The sequence below is a fragment of the Symphalangus syndactylus genome, chromosome 13, assembly GCF_028878055.3.
Source record: "Symphalangus syndactylus isolate Jambi chromosome 13, NHGRI_mSymSyn1-v2.1_pri, whole genome shotgun sequence".
In the NCBI taxonomy this organism is placed as follows: Eukaryota; Metazoa; Chordata; class Mammalia; order Primates; family Hylobatidae; genus Symphalangus; species Symphalangus syndactylus.
This window is the reverse complement of record NC_072435.2, coordinates 38815400-38838543: the sequence shown is the minus strand read 5'-3', so window position 1 is coordinate 38838543 and position 23144 is coordinate 38815400. Positions and strand designations below refer to the sequence as shown.

The following is a 23144-nucleotide window of genomic DNA, read 5'->3' as shown; positions in this document are numbered from 1 at the left end:
GCAATCCTCCTACCTCAGCCCCCCAAATTGTTGGGATTACAGCCGTGAGCCACTGCGCCCAGATGATAATATTTGACAGTATACATGTTGTTTGGAAACAGTTAACAAAATATTTCTAAGAAACATCTAAGAAGCTTTTGCTTCAAACAAATAAAAAAATGCATTATTTTAGTTGCATACAACCAAACATAAATGAAAATAAACCGATGGAGAATATTCAGGAATAGTTGGAAACACCCACAATTTGTCCAATATGAGGAAGGTGATTATTCTCAAATGGAAGGATGGGGGAGAGTAGTCACTGTATAACGCAGTAGGAGAACAAACTCCCATGTATTTTTTTTTGACTGTTTCATTGTAGCTCTCATGGTGGAATCAGGAATACATAGTCGCTAGTGGCATTAACAGAACAAGAACCATACAAATTAAACCTCATAGAAATACAAGAGGGAAGACAGAACCTCAGAGAACACTGCCAACCATGACAGTCTGAATTAGATGCCCAGGCCACACACGAAGGCTAGAAGGAAAATCCAAACTGTACGTGGATCTTTGATGTAGAGCTTGTGGAGACAACTGTGGAAACCAACACATCTCTTTGAGAATGGAAGTCAAGCAGCTCAGGGTGTTTTCAGGATACTTTTGATTGGCAGAGAAAATAACCAGGAAAATGAGCAGGAAGCAGGCTGTCTCCCTGTATGGTGGGGTTCCAATACCTGACTAATGTCTTCACTTCTGCCTGGCAAATCTCATGCAAGTGAGGCTATTAGTGAATTTCAACATGGATCTATAAAGGGAAAAGATTCTAGGAAATTTACCTGTGTCGACAGGTAGCAGGAGGGCCATGTCCAGCTCTAGATTTTATTGTCTTATCACAGATGTCCTTCCTGAATTCAAACTCTACTATTCAAATCCCAGACAGAATTACAAAGAACAAAAGGTGAAAATAGTAATTCGCATAAGAATATATGATAAACTTCACATACTTACCAACTTATGCCAGATGTTTAATATAAAGGAAAATGGAATAAGGCTCTTCTAGCTGAAATTCATTTTATTTATTTATTTGAGATGGAGTCTCGTTCTGCTGCCCATGCTGGATTGCAGTGGCATGATCTCGGCTCACTGTAAGCTCCGCCTCCCGGGTTCACGCCATTCTCCTGCCTCAGCCTCCCGAGTAGCTGGGACTATAGGCGGCTGCCACCACACCCAGCTAATTTTTTGTATTTATAGTAGAGACGGGGTTTCACCGTGTTAGCCAGGATGGTCTTGATCTCCTGACCTCGTGATCCGCCCGCCTTGGCCTCCCAAAGTGCTGGGATTACAGGTGTGAGACACTGCGCCCGGCAAAAAATTTATTATGTTTTAATTTAATTTTTTTGATACGGAGTCTCGTTCTGTTGTCCAGGCTGGAGTGCAGTGGCGTGATCTTGGCTCACTGCAACCTCTGACTTCCAGGTTCAAGCATTTCTCCTGCCTCAGCCTCCCAAGTAGCTGAGATTACAGGTGCCCTCTAACATGCCCAGCTAATTTTTGTATTTTTAGTAGAGATGGGATTTCACCATGTTGGCCAGGCTGGTCTCGAACTCCTGACCTCAAGTGATCTGCTTGCCTTGGTTTCCCAAAGTGCTGGAATTACAAAGGAGTGAGCCACCGTGTCTGGCCAAGAAATTTAATAAGTAGTTTTTAGGAAAAACAAGGTGAAATAAATATTTAATGGGTAATATATGCACCACCTTCCACATGAGGCCAGTAGGAAAAATCCCAGTTACAGTGTGTCAGTATTCAACAACAATCTCTTTATTCAGAGAACTGAAAAACTATATACAAATTAAAACTAATTATATATTAAAAATACACTTCTACAAACACTGGTCTTTAAAAGAAAAAAAAAATACACTTCAGGTCGGGTGCGGTGGCTCAGGCCTGTAATCCCAGCACTTTGGGAGGCCAAGGCGGTCGGATCACAAGGTCAGGAGATCGAGACCATCCTGGCTAACACGGTGAAACCCCATCTCTACTAAAAATACAAAAAAAATTAGCCGGGCATGGTGGCGGGCACCTGTAGTCCCAGCTACTGGGGAGGCTGAGGCAGGAGAATGGCGTAATCCCGGGAGGCGGAGCTTGGAGTGAGCCGAGATCGCACCACTGCACTCCAGCCTGGGCAACAGAAGCAAGACTCTGTCTCAAAAAAAAAAAAAAAAAAAAAAAAAAAAAAAAAATACACTTCAATTTACGCATGAATCAAGACATCAAGAGAAAAATTTTACTAACTGATTTAATGAGAAAACACAGCCTTTTAAACTTTTGACTACTGCTTAAAGAGTACTTACAGAATTATCTCACTTCCAAGACTTCTTGGAAAAGTAGTAAGTTACAATTGATAATCCAGAGATGTACTTGAAGAATGAGCCAGTGATAAAAATTTTTTAACTTTTTTTTGGTGTGTGGGACGGAGTCTTGCTCTGTTGCCCAGGCTGGAGTGCAGTGGCACAATCTCAGCTCACTGCAGCCTCCACCTCCCAGGTTCAAATGATTCTCCTGCCTCAGCCTCCCAAGTAGCTGGAATTACAGGTGCATGCCACCACGCTCAGGTAATTTTTGTATTTTTAGTAGAGATGGGGTTTCACCCTCTTGGCCAGGCTGGTCTCGAACTCCTGACCTCAGGTGATCTGCCTGCCTTGGCCTCCCAAAGTGTTGGGATTACAGGCATGAGCCACCATGCCTTGCCTTAACTTTTATATCATGTGTGATGAATTTGTATCATGTTGTGAATTTTCTGGAGCATTTTATAGGCAGAGATTGCTTAATCATGGGTATATGTTCTGAGAAACGTGTCGTAGGTGATTTCCTCATGGTACAAACATCACAAAGTGAACTTACAAAAATCTAGATGGTATAGCTACAACACATCTAGACTATATGGTACAGTCTATTGCTACTAGGTTATAAACCATACAACATGTTATTGTACTGAGCACTGTAGGAAACTGTAACAAAATGTTAAGTATTTATGAGTCTAAACACAGAAAATACACACAGTAAACATGCAGTATAAAAGGTAAGAAAGGATGTACCTGCATAGAACACTTACCATGAACAAACTTGCAGGACTAGAAGTTGCTCTGGGTGAGTCAGTGAGTGGTGAGTGAATGTGAAGGCCTAGGATGTTACTGTACACTAATGGAGAATTTATAAACACTGTACACTTGGACTCCACTACATTCATAAAAACATTTTTCCTCAATAATGAATAAACCTTAACTTACTGTACATTTTCTTTATAAACTTATTTTTAAAAACTTTGTAGTAATTTAGCTTAAAACACATTGTACAGCTGTACAAAAATATTTTATGTCCATATTCTATAAGCTTTTTCTATTACATTTTTTTAAAACTATTTTTGTTAAAGACTAACTAAGACACAAACACACATTAGTGTAGGACCACACAGGGTGAGGATCACCAATATCATTGTCTTCTGCCTCCATGTTTTGTCCCACCAGAATACGTTCAGGGGCAGTCCTGCACATGGAGCCATCATCGCCTATCATAACAATGCCTTTTTCCTGGAATATCTCCTTAAGGACCTGCCTGAGACTGTCTTACTGTTAAAAAAAAAAAATAGGAATACATTCTACAACAGTATTGTGAATATATAAACCAGTAACTTAGCCATTTATTATCAAGTATATATTGCACATAATTATACATGCTGTAATTTTTTTTTTTTTTGAGATGGAGTCTCGCTCTGTCACCCAGGCTGGAGTGTAGTGATAGATCTCAGCTCGCTGCAACCTCCACCTCCTAGGTTCAAGCGATTCTCCTGCCTTGGCCTCCCAAGTAGCTGGGACTACAGGCGCCCACCACCACGTCCGGCTAATTTTTTGTATTTTTAGTAGAGACGGGGTTTCACTGTGTTATTCAGGATGGTCTCAATCTCCTGACCTCATGATCCACCCGCCTCGGCCTCCCAAAGTGCTGGGATTACAGGCATGAGCCACCGTGCCCGGCCGCTGTGTTGTACTTTTATACAACTGAAAGTGCAGCAGGTTTACACCAGCACCATAAACACTTAAATAATGTGCTGCACTATGGTGTTACTACTGCTACTAAATTGCAGTTGATAGAAATGTTTTAGGTGTTATATAATCTTATGGGGCTACCAACCTATATATGGTCCATTGCTGACTGAAACATGACTATGTGGTACCTGACTGTACATGAATTATCTTGTATCTCGCTTTCTATATTACTTACATTGATAGGATTTCTCTCTTCAGTGGGAATTTTCACAACTTTGAAAGTATCTGTTAGAATTGAAAACTTTCCCCTATTTCTCACATTTATAGTTTCTATCGATTGTGCATTCTCATATGTTTTTTTAAGGATGTGGACACACTGAAGGCTTTTCCACATTGCTTACATTCAAGAGATTTCTCACAATTGTGAACTCTTGCATGTCTTTGAAAGGAACTGTGAAGACTAAAGGCCTTCCCGCATTCTTTACATTTATAGGGTTTCTCTCCAGTATGCATTCTCATGTGTCCGTGAAAGCTTGTGGGATAAATAAAGGCCTTCCCGCATTCCTTACATTCATAAGGTTTCTCCCCAGTGTGAGTTCTTTTATGTATCCGAATGTAACTAGAACAACTAAAGGCTTTTCCACATTGTTTACATTCATAGGGTTTCTCTCCAGTGTGAGTTCTTTCATGTGTTCGTAATGCACTAGGAAAAATGAACACCTTCCCACAGTCCCTACATTTATAAGGTCCGTCTCCAGTGTGGGTGATCATGTGTCTTCGAAAGTTCTCGAGAGAAATGAAGGTTTTTGCACATTCCTTACACTCATAGGGTTTTTCTCCAGTGTGATTTCTCCTGTGGATTTGCAAATCTAGAGGATAATTGAAGGTTTTCCCACATTTTTTACATTCGTAGGGTTTTTCTCCAGTGTGAGTCCTTTCATGTATTCGAAAGTAACTGATCCTACTAAAGGCTTTCTCACATTCTTTACACTTATAGGGTTTCTCTCCAGTATGCACTCTCAGGTGTACTCGAAAGGCTGCGCGTGCACTGAAAGATTTCCCACATTCTTTACATTTATAGGGCTTCTCTCCAGTATGAATTCTTTCATGAATTTGAATGGAGGTGGAACATCTGAAGGCTTTACCACATTGTTTACATTTATAGGGTTTCTCTCCAGTGTGAATTCTTTCATGTACTCGTAAAAAACTGGGAAAAATGAATGCCTTCCCACATTCCTTGCATTTATAAGGTCTATCTCCGTTGTGTGTTATCATGTGTGTTAGAACACTTGTGTGGGAAATGAAGGCTTTCCCACATTCCTTACACGCATAGGGTTTCTCTCCAGTGTGAGTTCTTTCGTGTACTCGAATAGAACTGGAACAACTGAAGGCTTTCCCACATTGTTTACATTCATAGGGCTTTTCTCCAGTGTGAATCCTTTCATGAACTCGAAGCGAACTGGAACAACTAAGAGCTTTTCCACATTGCTTACATTCATAGGGTTTTTCTCCATTGTGAGTCCGCTCATGTCTTTGAAAGGGTTGGTGATATATGAAGGTTTTTCCACATTGTTTACATTTATAGGGTTTTTCTCCAGTGTGACTCCTTTCATGTCTTTGAAAGGATTTGAGATAACTAAAGGCTTTCCCACATTCCTTACATTTATATGGCTTCTCAAATAGCTCATATCCAGTGTGAGACCTCATGTGTCTAGTAAGGGATGAAAGACGCATGAAGACTTTTCCACAGATAGTACATTCATATGGTTTTACTCCAGCAGTCTTCTTCGTCACACTGAGATTGGGACTGAAGGTTTCTGCACATTGACTACCTTCTTTACCTTCACAGAGTCTCTCTCCCATATGGCTTCTGTAAAATATTAGAAGCACAGTAATACTGGTTGTGTATTAATGATTTTATATTTATTATCAGGTAGTAGAACTAAATTTTTTTTTTTTTTGAGACGGAGTTTTGTTCTTGTTCCCCAGGCTGGAGTGCAATGGCATGATTTCAGCTCACTGCAACCTCCACCTCCCAGCTTCAAGTGGTTCTCCTACCTCAGCCTCCCAAGTAGCTGGGATTACAGGGATGCACCACCATGCCTAGCTAATTTTGTATTTTTAGTAGAGACGGGGTTTCACCATGCTGGTCAGGCTGGTCTTGAACTCCTGACCTCAAGTGATCTGCCCGCCTTGGCCTCCCAAAGTGCTGGGATTACAGGCATGAGCCACCGCACCCAGCAGCAGAACTAAATTTTTATCATTTTCAGGGAAATAGTTTTCTGCCCCATCTGACTTGTTTAAAAACGAATATACTCAATGTTCTGCAAGAGGGCTCGTGTCACTGATAGCTATTATCAAAACAGTAATATTGATGTATGGGTTTTTTTTTTTTTGGTTTCGTTTTGAGACAGAGTCTCACTCTGTCGCCCACACTGGAGTAGAGTGATGCAATCATGGCTCACTGCAGCCTTGACCTCCCCGGCTCAATCAATCCTCCCACTTCAGCCTCCCATGTAGCTGGGACTACAGGCATGCACCACCACGACGGACTGAATTTTCTGTTTCTTGTAGAGACAGGGTCTTGTCTTGTTGCCCAGGCTGGTTTCGAACTCCTGAGCTCAAATGATCTGCTCACCTTGGCTTCTGGAAGTTATATGTGAGGCTTTAAAATACTGTTTCCGGGCGGGCACAGTGGCTCACGCCTGTAATCCCAGCACTTTGGGAGGCCGAGACGGGCAGATCACGAGGTCAGGAGATCAAGACCACCCTGGCTAACAGGGTGAAACCCCGTCTCTACTAAAAAAACAAAAAAATTAGCCAGGCATGGTGGTGGGTGCCTGTAGTCCCAGCTACTTGGGAGGCTGAGGCAGGAGAATGGTGTGAACCTGGGAGGCGGAGCTTGCAGTAAGCTGAGATGGCACCACTGCACTCCAGCCTGGGCGACAGAGCAAGACTTCATCTCAAAAATAAAAATAAAAATAAAAATAAAATAAAATACTGTTTCCACACCTAGGCATGGTGGCTTATGCTTGTAATCCTAGCACTTTGGGAGGCTGAGGTGGGTGGATCAATTGGGGTCAGGAGTTTGAGACCAGCCTGGCCAACATGGTGAAACCCCATCTCTACTAAAAAATACAAAAATTGGCTGGGTGTGGTGGCTCACGCCTGTAATCCCAGCACTTTGGGAGGCCGAGGCAGGCAGATCACGAGGTCAGGAGATCGAGACCATCCTGGCCAACATAGTGAAACCCCATCTCTACTAAAAAATACAAAAATTGGCTGGGCATGGTGGCTCACGCCTATAATCCTAGCACTTTGGGAGGCCGAGGCGGGCAGATCACGATGTCAGGAGATCGAGACCATCCTGGCCAATATAGTGAAACCCTATCTCTACTAAAAACACAAAAATTAGCTGGGCATGGTGGTGCATGCCTGTAATCCCAGCTACCTGGGAGGCGGAGGCAGGAGAATCCCTTGAACCAGGGAGTGGGAGGTTGCAGTGAGCCAAGATCGCGCCACAGCACTCTAGCCTGGCGACAGAGCGAGACTCCGTCTCAAAAAATAATAATAATAATAATAAATAAAAAAAAATTAACCCGGTGTGGTAGTGTGTGCCTATAATCCCAGCTACTTGGGAGGCTGAGGCAGAAGAATTGCTTGAACCCAGGGGTTGGAGGTTGCAGTGAGCCAAGATCACACCACTGCACTCCAGCCTGGGTGACAGAGCGAGACTCTCTCTCACAAAACAAACAAACAAAAAAAACTGTTCCCAAGTACAATATTTTTCTTTCTTCTTCTTCTTTTTTTTTTTTTTTTTTGAGATGGAGTCTCACTCTGTCTCCCAGGCTGGAGTGTAGTGGTGTGATCTGGGCTCACTGCAACCTCTGCCTCCCAGGTTCAAGTGATTCTCCTGCCTCAGCCTCCTGAGTAGCTGGGATTACAGGTGTGTGCCACCACGCCTGGCTAATTTTTGTATTTTTAGTAGAGACAGGTTTTTACTATGTTGGCCAGACTGGTCTTGATCTCCTGACCTCTGGTGATCCACCCACCTCACCTTCCCAAAGTGCTGGGATTATAAGTGTGAGGCATAGTGCCCGGCCCAAGTGTAATATTTTTCAGCCAGTGGACATCTGTGTCACTTGAGAAAACATTTTTGGTAAACATTTTCTGATAATAAATAAATTTGGGGCCCAGTGGCTTGTGCCTGTAATCCCAGCACTTTGGAAGGCTGAGGCGGGTGGATCATCTGAGGTCAGGAGTTTGAGACAAGCCTTGCCAACATGGCGAAACCCTGTCTCTACTAAAAATACAAAAATTAGCCAGGTGTGGTGGCACGTCCCTGTAATCCCAGCTACTCGGGAGGCTGAGGCAGGAAAATCACTTGATCCCAGGAGGCAGAGGTTGCAGTGAGCAAAGATCATGCCACTGCACTCCAGCCTGAGTGACAGAGCAAAACCTCATCTCAAGAAAAAATAAAATAAATAAATAAATAAATAAATTTGGAGCTGAGCTTGCTTCTTGTTTTAAAAGTGTCACGAGTTTTTTTTTTTTAAGACAGAGTCTTGCTCTGTTGCCCAGGCTGGAGTGCAGTGGCGCGATCTCGGCTCACTGCAACCTCTGCCTCCTGGGTTCAAGTAATTCTCTGCCTCAGCCTCCAGAGTAACTGGGATTACAGGCGCCCACCACCACAACTGGCTAACTTTTTTTGTATTTTTAGTAGAGATGGGGTTTCACCATGTTGGCCAGGCTGGTCTTGAACTCCCGACCTCATGATCCACCCACCTCAGCCTCTCAAAGTGCTGAGATTACAGGTGTGAGCCACCGTGCCCGGCCATAACATTTTTAAGATTCTTTCAAGGAACACTGCTATTTCTTGTGAGTGCAACTCACCTTAGATTTCGTCCTTGGTTTTTGTGTTGATCTTCAACACTCGGGTCTTCCCATTTTTCCCCTAAAATGTAGATCAAGAATAATCATGATAAATTATTAAAAATTATACAAATATTATTAGATTATAGGTTCACAATGAGCTGTAACCATGCGTGGTTTATTTACAGAAGTGTTCCCTTCTCAGATTCCAAATCTCGGAACAGTGATTATGAGCAAGAAATGCCAGTTCTCTAATTGACAATATGAAAAAATGATCTCACCGGGGTGCGGTGGCTCATGCCTATAATCCCCACACTTTGGGAGGCTGAGGCAGGTGGATCACCTGAGGTCAGGAGTCTGAGACCAGCCTGGCCAACATGGTGAAACCCTGTCTCTACTAAAAATACAAAAATTAGCCGGGCATGGTGGTGGGCACCTGTAATCCCAGCTACTCGGGAGGCTGAGGCAGGAGAATCGCTTGAACCCGGGAGGCGGAGGTTACAATGAGCCAAGATCCCGCCACTGCACACTGCACTCCACCCTGGGGAACAGGACGAGACTCTGTCTCAAAAAAAAAAAAAAAAAAAAAAAAGGCCAGGCACAGTGGCTCACGCCTGTAATCCCAGCACTTTGGGAGGCTGAAGTGGGCAGATCACCTGCGGTCAGGAGTTCAAGACCAGCCTGACCAACATGGTGAAATCCCGTCTCTACTGAAAAGAGAAAAATTAGCCAGGCATGGTGGCACATGCCTGTAATTCCAGCTACTCGGGAGGCTGAGGTAGGAGAATTGCTTGAACCTGGGAGGCTGATGTTGTGGTGAGCTGAGATTGTGCCATTGCTCTCCAGCCTGGACAAGAGTGAAACTCCATCTCAAAAAAAAAAAAAAAAAAAAAGAAAAAGAAAAAGAAAAAATGATGTCATCCTTACCTATAGATGCCAGGTTCTTGAATGTTTCCTGCATCACATCTCTGTAGAGTTTCTTCTGTGAAGGAGCCAGCAGAGCCCACTCCTCCTGGCTGAAGCTCACAGACACATCCTCAAAAGCCACTGAGTCCTGAAATATCCAATATAAGTAAAGGAGAATAGGTGAGATTGACAAGGATGAGAGGTATACTCAATTCATAAGAAATTCACACACGATTTTGTGGTCTCCAAACATTTAGTGTATGACTCGATTGTTAGAAATTTAACAGCACATTGAACACATAAACTTGTAGCTACATCTTCACTGTGGTCACTGTAAGTCCTACTGTTCTCTAATGGTAGTATCCAGTTCAACTTGGAAAAATGAAAAAAGTCCTACACAAATGAGACAAATTTTAGGATCAATTTTTTTTTCTTCCTTTTTGAGACATAGATGGTCTTGCTCTGCTACCTAGGCTGGAGTGCAGTAGTACAATCACAGCTCACTGGAGCCTAGACCTCCCCGGCTCAAGCAATCCTCCAACCTCAGCCTCCTGAGTAGCTGGGACTACAGGAACACACCACTACACCTGGGTAAGTATTTTGTGTATATTTTTTGTAGAGATGGGGTTTTGCCATGTTGCCCAGCCTGGTCTCAAACTCCTCAGCTCAAGCGATTCATTAGCCTTGGCCTCTCAAATTGCTGGGATTACAGGCAAGATCTTCAATTCTTTATGAGATAAATTCTTATTTCTTGTTTGTTTGTTTGTTGTTTTCTAAGAGACAGGGTCTTGCTCTGTCACCCAGGCTCAAGTGCAGCAATCCTAACTCACTGTAGCCTCAAATCCCTGGGCCCCCAAGACATCCTCCTGCCTCAGCTTCACGAGTAGTTAGGACTACAGATGTGCAACACCGCTCCCAGATAAATGGTTTTTTTTGAGACAGAGTCTCGCTCTGTAACCCAGGCAGGAGTGCAGTGGTGCGATCTGGGCTCACTGCAACCTCCGCCCCTCCAGGTTTAAGCAATTCTCTGCCTCAGCCTCCGAAATAGCTGGGATTATAGGCGCGTGCCACCACGCCCAGCTAATTTTTTGTATTTTTAGTAGAGACGGGGTTTCACCATCTTGGCCAGGCTGGTCTTGAACTCCCGACCTCGTGATCCACCCTCCTTGGCCTCCCAAAGTGCTGGGATTACAGGCGTGAGCCACCGCGTCCGGCTGGGGTTTTGTTATATTGTCCAGGTTGATCTTGAACTCTCGGCCCCAAGTGATCCTCCTGCCCCAGCCTCCCAAAGTGTTGTGATTACAGGTATGAATAACCACACCCAGCCCACAGCCTAATTTCTTATTAGCCAAATCATTCAGCATTCCTTAAGATGTGGGATTAAATGAGGTGGAGGTTTTAATAAGTAAATACACATTGAGACTCTTCTATCCCCTTTTGTTATACATGAGAGGCCAGGAGGCTTGTGGAAATCCAACTTGTAAGAAGGTCTGGCTGCCCATATAGTCCTGAAGTATTTGAGGCCGTTAGAAGCAGTCAGATTCTGCTGACTGAATGGAAATACTCTTTTAGAGACATATTAATTTCAACTTGTTTCCGATATATATATATATCCCCGTGTGTTGGCATTACAGGCATGAGCGACCGTGCCTGGCTGTGTGTGTAATATCTATCATAGACCCAGTTTTTCCTTTTACTTTCTGTCCCATTTCATGAGGCTAGGAAGTTACTGGGAAGACAGAGCTCAGGCACAAGGAAGGGGCCCTCACAACTTAGACCTTCACAAAATCCTTATACCCATGAGCCTCAGAACTGCTTGCAACCAATTTTTAGCACAAATACATATATACATTGAGATAAAATGTCAGAAGAGCACTTTCTGGAAGATCCATAATCATGTCATCTGGGCTTTGCTGACCTTGAAGAATAGATTGACAGTATCACTTTTCAGGGGACTTCATTGACGTCCACAATGGTCTGATGGTTAATTTGCCCATGATTATAAAATTAACAGGTAATTTCATACCTCCAAAAGAACGTAAAATCTGGGTCAGGATGGCTCATGCCTGTAATCCCAGCACTGTGGGAGGCCGAGGCGGGTGGATCACCTGAGGTCAGGAGTTTGAGACCACCCTGGCCAGCATGGTGAAACCCTGTCTCTACTAAAAATACAAAAATTAGTTGGGCGTAGTGGCGCATCCATGTAATCTCAGCTACTTGGGAGGCAGAGGCAGGTGAATTGCTTGAACCCGGGAGGCAGAGGTTGCAGTGAGCCGAGATTGCACCACTGCAGTCCAGCCTGGGCAACAGAGAGAGACTCTATCTCAAAAAAAAAAAAAAAAAAAAAAAAAAAAGAACATAAAATCTCCTTTCTCCAGTTTCAGGAGGAAGTAATCCCAGACAGACACTCTAGGGGCTGTTGTCCCAGGTTCTCTCATTTCCGTGCACTCATGTGCACCATACGTTAAAAGATCCACACAGTTAGAGGGGGTTTTCTTAAGTAATTAGGACTATGGTCTGAGCAGGAAGAAATTTGGCTCCAGGGAGCTCTGCCTTGTGACAAGTCCATCTGCATGCCTGGGTGCTCTCTGTAAGGTTTATTTACATTTACATTTAATAGAAAATAAATATTTTGGCCAGGCGTGATGGCTCATGCCTATAATCCCAGCACTTTGGGAGGCTGAGGTGGGCGGATCGTTTGAGCCCAGGAGTTCGAGACCAGCCTGGGCAACATGGTGAAACCCCGTCTCTATAAAATATACAAAACTTGGCCAGGCGTGGTGGTGCACGCCTGTGGTCTCAGCTACTTGGGAGGCTGAGGTGGGAGGATTGCTTGAGCCAGCAAAGTCAAGGCTGCAGTGAGCCATAACTATACCACTGCACTCCAGCCAAAAATGAATAAAGATAGGCCAGGTGCGGTGCTCACACCTGTAATCCCAGCACTTTGGGAGGCCGAAGTGGGTGGATCACGAGGTCAGAAGATCGAGACCATCCTGGCTAACACAGTGAAACCCCGTCTCTACTAAACATACAAAAAATTAGCTGGGTGTGGTGGCGGGTGCCTGTAGTCCCAGCTACTCGGGAGGCTGAGGCAGGAGAATGGCGTGAACCCGGGAGGCAGAGCTTGCAGTGAGCCGAGATTGCGCCACTGTACTCTAGCCTGGGCAACAGAGCGAGACTCCGTCTCAAAAAAATAAAATTAAAAAAAAATAAAGATTTCATATATAGCCTTTTACTAAATAAAAAAAATAAAAAAGAAAACAGAAAAAAAAAAGGTTTATCTCCTTGCTAATTAGGATATAAATGTCAAATAGTTCCCACTTCAAACTGAGTAGGAAGACAAAACTAGTCGATTAAGATAACATTAGTGGCCGGGCGCGGTGGCTCACGCCTGTAATCCCAGCACTTTAGGAGGCCGAAGCGGGTAGATCATGAGGTCAGGAGATGGAGACCATCCTGGCTAACATAGTGAAACCCTGTCTCTACTAAAAATACAAAAAATTAGCCGGGCGTGGTGGCGGGTGCCTGTAGTCCCAGCTACTCGAGAGGCTGAGGCAGGAGAATGGTGTGAACACGGGAAGCGGAGCTTGCAGTGAGCCAAGATTGCGCCACTGCACTTCAGCCTGGGCGACGGAGCGAGACTTCGTCTCAAAAAAAAAAAAAAAAAAGATAACATTAGTGTTGATGACTACAGAGAACAATCATGTACAAACGGAGGATCAACTGATACACTCCACCACTTTTTTTAAGTTTGTAAATTTAAACTTGACCAAGATCCAGTAATTTTTATCCAACTACCAGAGAATTTATTGTGCGTTTGCACTTGCAGACTGAAACAAAAATAGTAGGAGCATTATTTTCCACAAAGCAAACAAAAACAAAACCTTGTGAAAAAGTGTAAACACCACAACCATTGGAATGGATAGCCTGCAGCTTCAGATACTAGCATGTGAGAAATATACTGAGAGGTGGCCAGGCATGGTGGCTCATGCCTGTAATCCCCAGCACTTTGGGAGGCCTAGGTGGGTGGATCATGAGGTCGAGATTGAGACCATCCTGACCAACATGGTGAAACTCCATCGCTACTAAAAATACAAAAATTAGCTGGGCATGGTGCTCATGCCTGTAGTCCCAGCTACGTGGGAGGCTGAAGCAGGAGAACTGCTGGAACCCGGGAGGCGGAGGTTGCAGTGAGCTGAGATCACACCACTGCACGCCAGCCTGGCAACAGAGTGAGACTCCATCTCAAAAAAAAAAAAAACACACACACACACGCACACACACAGAGAGGTAAACAAATTACCATAAAATTATTATTTATTTATTTATTTTGAGGTGGAGTTTTGCTCTTGTTCCCCAGGGTGGAGTGCAGTGGCATGATCTCGGCTCACTGCAGCCTCCGCCTCCCGGGTTCAAGCGATTCTCCTGTCTCAGCCTCCTGAGTAGCTGGGATTACAGGCACGAACCACCACGCCTGGCTAATTTTTTGTATTTTAGTAAAGGCAGGGTTTCACCATGTTGGCCAGGCTGGTCTTGAACTCCTGGCCTCAGGTGATCTGCCCACCTTGGCCTCCCCCAAAGTGCTGGGATTATAGGTGTGAGCCACCACGCTCGGCCTTTATTTTATTTTTCAGACAGGGTCTCGTTGTTGCCCAGGCTAGAGTACAGTGGTGCAGTCACGGCTCACAGCAGTCTCGACTTCCCGGGCTCAAGCAATCTTCCCGCCTCAGACTCCTGAGTAGCTGGGACTACAGGTGTGCATCACCATGCCTGGCTAATATTTTCATTTTTTGTAAAGATGGGTCTCACTATGTTGCCTAGGCTCCAGAAAACCCTTTAAGTGTCATTCCATTAATACTTATTAAATGTTCAAAGGAGGCAAAAATTAAAAAAAAAATACTTGTGAAAAAGAATAGATGGTTGATGGACATGGTGGCTCATGCCTGTAATCCCAGTACCTTGCAAAGCCAAGGTGGGTGGATCACCTGAGGTCAGGAGTTTGAGACCAGCCTGGCCAACATGGTGAAACCCCATCTCTACTAAAAATACAAAAATTAGCCGGGCATGGTGGTGTGCACTTCTAATCCCAGCTACTTGGGAAGCTGAGGCAGGAGAATCGCTTGAACCCAGTGGGTGGAGGTTGCAGTGAGCTGAGATCTCGCCTCTGCACTCCAGCCTGGGCGACAAGGGCGAAACTCCGTCTCAAAAAAAGAAAAAGAAAGCAAAACTTAGCCCTGTATGTGGCATGCACCTGTAGTTCCAGCTACTCAGAAGGCTGAGGTGGTGGTTGCAGTAGGCTGAGATCATGCCACTGCATTCCAGCCTGGGTGACAGGGTAATCCTCTGTCTCAAAAAAAAAGTTCCAGCAGGTAGAAAATCAGAAAGGACAAAGTTTAGTTGAAAGGCAACAACTGGGTTTAATTAAAATCCATGGAATGCTTCATCCAACAGAACAACACACATTCTTCTCAAGTTCATGTGGAACATTCACCAAGATAAGCCATGTTTTGGACAAAAACACACCTTAACAATTTTCAAAGAATATACATTATATAAAATATGCTCTCAGACCACCATGGTATTAATCTAGAAATCAGTAACAGAAGAATAGTTAGAAAACCATCAAATATTTGGAAATAAAACCCAACACAGTTCTAAATATGAATCAAAAAAAATCTCAAGAAAAATTAAACTTGGGCCGGGCGCACTGACTCACGCCTGTAATCCCAGCACTCTGGGGGGCCGAAGTGGGCAGATCACGAGGTCAGGAGTTCGAGACCAGCCTGGCCAACATGGTGAAACCCCATCTCTACTAAAAATAAAAAAATTAGACAGGCACGGTGGCACGTGCCTGTAATCCCAGCTACTTGGGAAGTTGAGGCAGGAGAATCGCTTGAACCCAGGAGGTGGAGGATGCAGTGAGCTGAGACTGCACCACTGCACTCCAGCCTGAGTGACACAGCGAGACTCTGTCTCAAAAAAAAAAAAGAAGAAAAAAGAAAAATTAAATTTGAATTAAATGAAAATAGAACTTATCAAAATTTGTGGAATGCAACAAAAATAGTACCTAAGTGAAATTTATACTATTAAACTCTCACACACCCACAAAAAATTGGTACATGGATCTTACACCTTTCACAAAAATTAAGCCCAAATCGATCACAGATGTAAATGTAACATGCAAAACTATCCACTTGGCTTTGCTGATGAATTTTTAGATAAACCACTAAAAGCACAATCTATGAAAGGAAAAAATAAGTTTCACTTCATTAAAATGAAAAACTCCTACTCTGTGAAAGAAAGTGTTAAAAGAATAAAAATAAAAGGCACAGACAAATTTTTGCAAATCTTCAGAAAAGCACTTATCTGATTAAGGACTAGTATCTAAAATATCCAAAGAATTCTTTTTTTTTTTCTTTTTTTTTTTGAGACAGTCTTGCTCTGTTGCCCAGGGTGGAGTGCAGTGGTGCAATCTCGGCTCACTGCAACCTCCGCCTCCTAGGCTCAAGCGATTCTCATGCCTCAGCCTCCCAAATAGCTGGGACTACAGGAGTGTGCCACCACATTAGGCTAATTTTTTTTCTCCGATCCCTTGGCAGCTCCAGCCCCAGCCTCGGCCCCACCACTTCTCAGCCCTGCTTCCCAGCAGCCTGGGTGGCCCCACATGAGCCACCATGCCTAGCGTCCTTTTTGTTTTTTGAGACAGGATCCATTATGTTGCCCATGCTGGGCTTATAATCCTGGGTGCAGGCAATCCTCCCACTTTAGCCTCTGGAGTAGCTAGGATGACAAGCGTGTGCCACCATGCCTGCCTCCAATTCGAACTCTTAAATCTCAACAACAATAAGACAAATGAACCAGTGAAAAATGAGCAAAAGACCTGAACACACACCTCACCAATGAAAGATATACAGATGGCAAATATACATATGAAGAGATGCTCAACATTATATGTCATTAGGGAGCTGCAAATAAAACTGAAGAGATATCACCTTACACTTATTAGAATGTACAAAGTTCAAAATGCTGAGAACAGTAATGGATAGCAAAGATGTAGACAACAGGAATTCTCATTCCTTGCCAATGGGAATGGAAAATGGTATGTCTACTTTGGAAGATAGGCAGTTTCTAACAAAACAAAACATCCTCTTACCAGAGGACCATGCAATCACATTCCTTGCTATTTACTCACATGAGTTGAAAACCACTGTTCATACAAAAACCTGCCCATGAATATTTACGGGAGGTTTCTTCATAACTGCCAAATTTAAGACTTAACCAAGACATCATGCAACAGGTTTATGGATAAACAATCTGTGGTACAATTTTTTTTTTTTTTTTTTTGAGACGGAGTCTTGCTTTTGTTGCCCAGGCTGGAGTGCAATGGCACTATCTCAGCTCACTGCAACCTCCACCTTCCAGGTTCAAGCAATTCTCCTGCCTCAGCCTCCCAAGTAGCTGAGATTACAGGTGTGTGCCACCACACCCGGCTAATTTTTGTATTTTTAGTAGAGACGGGGTTTTGTCATGTTGGCCAGGCTGGTCTCAAACTCCTGACCCTGTGATCCACCCGCCTCAGCCTCCCAAAGTGCTGGGATTACAGGCATGAGCCATCATGCCCGGCCGGTACAATCTTATGATGAAATATTGTTCAATGGTAAGAGAAATCAGGTATCAAGCCATGAAGACACAGAACCTTAAAAGTACATTGCCCAGTGAAGGAAGCCAATCTGAGAAGGCTATATATCCTGAATAACTCCAAGTGTATTACATTCTGGAAAATATAAAACCTTAAGACAGCAAAAGTATCTTTGGATGTCAAGAAATTGTGGGAGGCCATGCGCTGTGGGAGGCCAGAGCGGGAGAACTGCTTGAGCCCAGGAGTTCCAGACCAGCCTGGGCAATATGGCGAAACCCCATCTCTACAGAAAATACGAAAATTAGATGGGCATTGTGGTGCATGCATGCAGTCCCAGCTACTCAGAGGAGGCAGGAGGATCACTTGAGCCCAGGAGGTGGAGGCTGCAGTGAGCAATGATCATACCACTGTACTCCAGCCTGGGTGACGGAGTGGGACCCTGTCTCAAAAAAAAAAAAATAGTTGAACAGGGGAGACTAAGGTGGGAGGATGGCCTGAGGCCAGGAGTTCCAGACTAACTTGGGCAACAGAGTGAGACACTGTATCAAAAAAAAAAAAAAGGCCGGGCACAGTGGCTCATACCTGTAATCCCAGCCCTCTGGGAGGCTAAGGTGGGCAGATCACCTAGGTTGGGAGCTCAAGACCAGACTGACAAACATGGAGAAACCCCATCTCTACTAAAAATACAAAATTAGCTGGGCATGGTGGCACATGCCTGTAATCCCAGCTACCTGGGAGGCTGAGACAGAAGAATCGCTTGAACCTGGGAAGCGGAGGTTGCGGTGAGCCGAGATTGTGCCATTGCACTCCAGCCTGGGCAACAAGAGTGAAACTGTTTCCAAAAAAAAAAAAAAAAAAAAAAGTTAAACATATTCCCCAGCTTGGACCCAGACTCTCCCAGCTTGAAAAATGTAACCCCGGCCCGGCGTGGTGGCTCACACCTGTAATCCCAGCACTTTGGGAGGCTGAGGCAGGCAGATCACCTGAGGTCAGGTGTTCGAGACCAGCCTGGTCAACATGGTGAAACTCTGTCTCTACTAAAAATACAAAATAAATTGGCCGGGTGTGGTGGCACACGCCTGTAATCCCAGCTACTCTGGAGGCTGAGGCAGGAGAATTGCTTTAACCCAGGAGGCGGAGGTTGCGGTGAGCTGAGATCGTGCCACTGCACTCCAGCCTGGGCAACAGAGTGAGACTCGGTCTCAAAAAAAATAAAAATAAAGAAAAATGTAACCCCTAGAGTGGGTCAGTACCTGGTAATGGAGGATAGAAGCACCTGATCAGCAAGGAACTATGGGAGCTCCACACCTCTTTCTCTCCTATGGCAGCAAAGAAACATTAGCTTCCCTAGGTTTCCGTTTTCCCAAGTGAGGAAAACTCTCAACCAGATTGAGATTGAGGTTCTGATGCAAATGAGCTCCCCAATTCATTAACTCTGTCTCTAGGAAACATAAGTCCTGACCTTCACAGACACTGTCAATATGCACCAGTTACACTCAGTACACCTATATTACGGAATTGAAACTCAAACGTAATGTCTAAAAACACACCCATGGAAACCATAATTAAAACTTCAGACATCCTCCCCTCTTCCCCTAACAGCATCTGCCTGTGCATCCTCAGCTTCCAAGTGCTCTGCAGTTTCTCTCAGTACAAGGGGATCCTTCCATGGTGGGCATGAGTAGCTGGCAGACCTGTAGGGGAGGCTCCCTAGGAAGAACCAATTGGGCCTTCAATGATCTTTCTTTGCAGGCTCAAGGGTGGACTTGGAATCACTTATCTCAGGCCTCTGCTCCCCAGTCACAAGGCTCTGGAACACTACTAGTAATTTTAAATGAGACAATTTAATTAAATTCTTTTTTTTTTTTTTTGAGATGGAGTCTCACCCTGTCACCCAGGCTGGAGTGCAGTGGCGCGATCTCAGCTCGCTGCAAGCTCCGCCTCCCGGGTTCACGCCATTCTCCTGCCTCAGCCTCCAGAGTAGCTGGGACTACAGGCACCCGCCACCATGCCCAGCTAATTTTTTGTATTTTTAGTAGAGACGGGGTTTCACAGTGTTAGCCAGGATGGTCTCGATCTCCTGACCTTGTGATCCGCCCTCCTTGGCCTCCCAAAGTGCTGGGATTACAGGTGTGAGCCACTGCGCCTGGCCCTTAAATTCTTAAGGATTGTTCCTTAAACATCCAGCAGAAGGCCTGGCACGATGGCTCACGCCTGTAATCCCAGCACTTTGGGAGGCTGAGGAGGGTGGATCACCTGAGGTCAGGAGTTCGAGACCAGACTGGCCAACATAGTGAAACCCCGCCTCTACTCAAAATACAAAAAAATTAGCCAGGCATAGTGGTGAGTGCTTGTAATCCCAGCTACTCAGGAGGCTAAGGTAGGAGAATGGCTGTCAATATGCACCAATTACACTCAGGGCACCTACATTACAGATGTGAAACTCAAATGTAATGTCTAAAAACACACCCAAGGAAACCACAACTAAAACCTCAGACATCCTCCCCTCTTCCCCTAACAGCATCTGCCTGTGGATCCTCAGCTTCCAAGTGCGGAGGTTGCAGTAAGCCAAAATTGTGCCACTGCACTCCAGCCTGGGCAACAGAGCAAGACTTGGTCTTAAAAAAAAAAAAAAAAAGAAAATCCCAGCAGAATTACTTAAACACAGTGTTTACGTACAAAGGAAGCAAAAGGCTGGGCGCGGTGGCTCACGCCTGTAATCCCAGCATTTTGGGAGGCCGAGGCGGGTGGATCATGAGGTCAGGAGATCAGGAGATCGAGACCATCCTGGGAAACATACTGAAACACTGTCTCTACTTAAAAAAAAAAAAAAAAAAAAAAAAAAAATTAGCTGGGCGTGGTAGGTTGTGCCTGTAATCCCAGCTACTTGGGAGGTTGAGGCAGGAGAATCGCTTGAACCTGAGAGGCAGAGGTTGCAGTGAGCTGAGATCGTGGCACTGCACTCCAGCCTGGCGAGAAAGCTAAACTCCATCTCAAAAAAATAAATAATAAATAAATAAATAAATAAAGGAAGGAAGAAAATTTTAAGGCATTTAACAAGAAAACCCACTATTGCTTTCAGAAAATGAGAACGTCGGGCCAGGCATAGTGGCTCATGCCTGGAATCCTAGCACTTTGGGATGCTGAGGGTGGAGGATCACTTGAGCCCAGGAGTTCAAGACCAGCCTGAGCAACACAGCCAGACCCCATCTGTTAAAAAAAAAAAAAAAAAAAAAAAAAAAAAAAAGGCCAGGCGCGGTGGCTCACGCTTGTAATCCCAGCACTTTGGGAGGCCGAGGCGGGCGAATCACGAGGTCAGGAGATCGAGACCACGGTGAAATCCCGTCTCTACTAAAAATACAAAAAAATTAGCCGGGCGTGGTGGCGGGCGCCTGTAGTCCCAGCTACTCGGAGAGGCTGAGGCAGGAGAATGGCGTGAGCCCGGGAGGCAGAGCTTGCAGTGAGCCGAGATCGCGCCACTGCACTCCAGCCTGGGTGACAGAGTGAGACTCCGTCTCAAAAAAAAAAAAAAAAAAATAAAATGATGTCAGTTAATTATTTCCATGGCAATAAATAGTTTACAAAAGTATTACTCCTATCTGAATGCTTCTAGATGTTGCACATTTAAGTCCTGGAATATCATCTGAAACATCAAACTAAAAGAATAGACCTCAGAAACATATTCCATGTGCTCAGGGAAAGAACAAAGAATTTTTAACAAATGTAATATTGGGATGTTTTTTGTTTTCTGAGATTCATTTCTTTTTTGCCCTTTGGAAACATTTTGTACTGTCTCTCAAGTTCTTCTGATAACATATATTTTATATTTATTGGAAAAATGACATTCAAGTGAATAAATCTTTTCAAGGTCATAAACCCAAGGCGGGACAGTGCCAATCTGAAACTGTGCTGAAAAGACAGATTACCCAGGAAAGTTTACAAAAAGTTACCTCAACGCAAAGGAGTTCCCATAGGATGTCTGTGCCCTGGAAAGATACCAGGATGAGGGGCACAGCATTTTATGCAGATTAGTTCCAAGTGAATAATTTTTTCTGATTTTTCTGATGTAAAATATCCACAAACAAGAAATAAATAGTTTAAAAGAGGCATCTATTGGAAAAAAGATTATTAAAATACTGCGTGTGTTTGAAATGCACCACACAGGACAAAGAGTTGGTGACGATGTTTTCCACTGGAGAGCGGAAATAGGCGTTTGAGAATGCGGGGAGGGATCCGGAAATCTAGGGATCAATGGCCCGCCGTGGGAGGAGCTAGGCTGGGGGACAGGGTAGTGGATTTGAGACTCTGCTTCCAACATCTTTGGAAGACTCAGGGGGAAACCGCCTTTGGGAAGAAAGAAGGGACTGGGGACCCCACAGACTGTAGCTCCTCCCACACAAACCAAACACACAAGGCGGGATTCTCCCCATGACCCTCCCGTGGTCCCTGCACAATCTGGGAAAGACGCGGGGCTGCGGGCGCGGAGCTGTCCAGAGAGGGCTCCGGGGCTGGGACCGCGGTCGCCGCGCAGGGATGGGACAGGACGCTTGGAGTTCCAGCTGCCAGCCCAGCCCCACACTGCGGCCGGAGGTGACCGTGGGGACGCCCGGGTCCCGCGATCACGGCCGGTTCCAACTAGTCTGGCCCTGCACACTCACCATTTTCCGGCCTCGCGGGTGTCTCGGTGTTGTCGCTACGGTTCACGGAGCCAGCGCAGGGTACAGCGCATCTGATGCAGGGGCACAGCAACCTGACGCGGCAAGGCGCCAGGAGACCCCAAGCTAGGCACAAACCGATCGCTTAGTGACGTAGCACGCATTTGCGCAGCGTAGCGGTACCCTCCTTTCCGGCGCCGCTCCTGATTGGACAATTGTGCAGCCACGCCCCCTTTTGTCCGAATGACAGCTAGGCGGCAGGTCTAGTAGCTAGGCAGACCTCGCTTCCGCCGGTGGGACGGAACTGGTGCCCTCCGTGGACAATTGTGTTGAAGCAGAAATTGTTCCGGATCTCGGGTCGGACACGGAAGTCTTTCTGCAGTGTTTCTGGATGCGGGGACAGGGATGCGCAGGAATTCCAGTCTTGGTTTCCAGATGGAGCGACCCCTCGAGGAGCAAGTCCAGAGCAAGTGGTCGTCTAGTCAAGGCCGCACAGGAACAGGAGAGTCTGATGTCCTCCAGGTACCAGGGGCTTGGCATAATGTTGTAAGGCCTCTCGTGGAATAGTGACCCTTGTTTATAAACAGACGGTTACCCTATCATGTGTAATAAAAAGTGTGGCTGCATTTTAATCTTTGACCATAACAGCGTTGAGGCGTCCACCTTTCTTTTCCCCACCTCCACACATTTGGCACTTTAGAAAAGGAACCCCAAGCCAGGGCTTGGTGGCGCACACCTGTAGTCCCAGCTACTGCGTGGCGGGGGCGGTGGGGGAGGTGAGGGGGTGGGTGGGCTGAGGCGGGTGGATCGCTTGACTCCAGGAGTTTGAGTTCAGTCTGGGCAACATGGCCAGAACTCATCCCAAGAAAAAAAAAAAGGAAAGAAAGAAAAAAGAATCCGTAGGACACCCGAGCACTTGGCTCTGGTGGTAAATTGCAACCCTAACCTGGGCACAGGGACTCTTCAGACCAATCACGATCTATGAGACTTGCTCAGTAAACTGCGTTTTACTCTAGAAGGAAATGGTTTGTTTTTGTTGTTTTTTTG

General features: G+C 45.1%; 2 protein-coding genes across 3 annotated transcripts in view; one reads left to right on the top strand and one right to left on the bottom strand.

Moving 5' to 3' along the window:
- Positions 1-3648: 3648 nt before the first annotated feature.
- On the bottom strand, positions 3649-22267 carry ZNF791 (zinc finger protein 791). The gene is made up of 4 exons (XM_055239421.2): positions 22101-22267; positions 9825-9951; positions 8919-8979; positions 3649-5895 (listed from the first exon to the last, which is right to left on the bottom strand). Exons 1-4 carry the CDS (start codon positions 22101-22103, stop codon positions 4356-4358), a joined length of 1731 nt encoding a protein of 576 aa, XP_055095396.1. The 5' UTR covers positions 22104-22267; the 3' UTR covers positions 3649-4355.
- A 95-nt stretch (positions 22268-22362) lies between these two features.
- The window catches only part of ZNF490 (zinc finger protein 490), a 34935-nt gene continuing 34153 nt past the window's right edge, over positions 22363-23144 (top strand). Inside the window, exon 1 of one of the 2 annotated variants that reach the window (XM_055239417.2) lies at positions 22363-22619. In XM_055239417.2, coding sequence (XP_055095392.1) covers positions 22503-22619 — 117 coding nt within the window. In that variant the 5' untranslated portion in view covers positions 22363-22502. The remainder of the gene's footprint in view (positions 22620-23144) is intronic. The other variant, XM_055239419.2, reaches the window with a different exon arrangement.

Coding starts and splice junctions, on each gene's coding strand:
- ZNF791 (XM_055239421.2), bottom strand. Junction 8,980..9,824: donor CAAGAACCTGGCATCTATAG/GTAAGGATGACA, acceptor TCTACATTTTAG/GGGAAAAATGGGAAGACCCG. Junction 5,896..8,918: donor AACCAAGGACGAAATCTAAG/GTGAGTTGCACT, acceptor AATATTTTACAG/AAGCCATATGGGAGAGAGAC.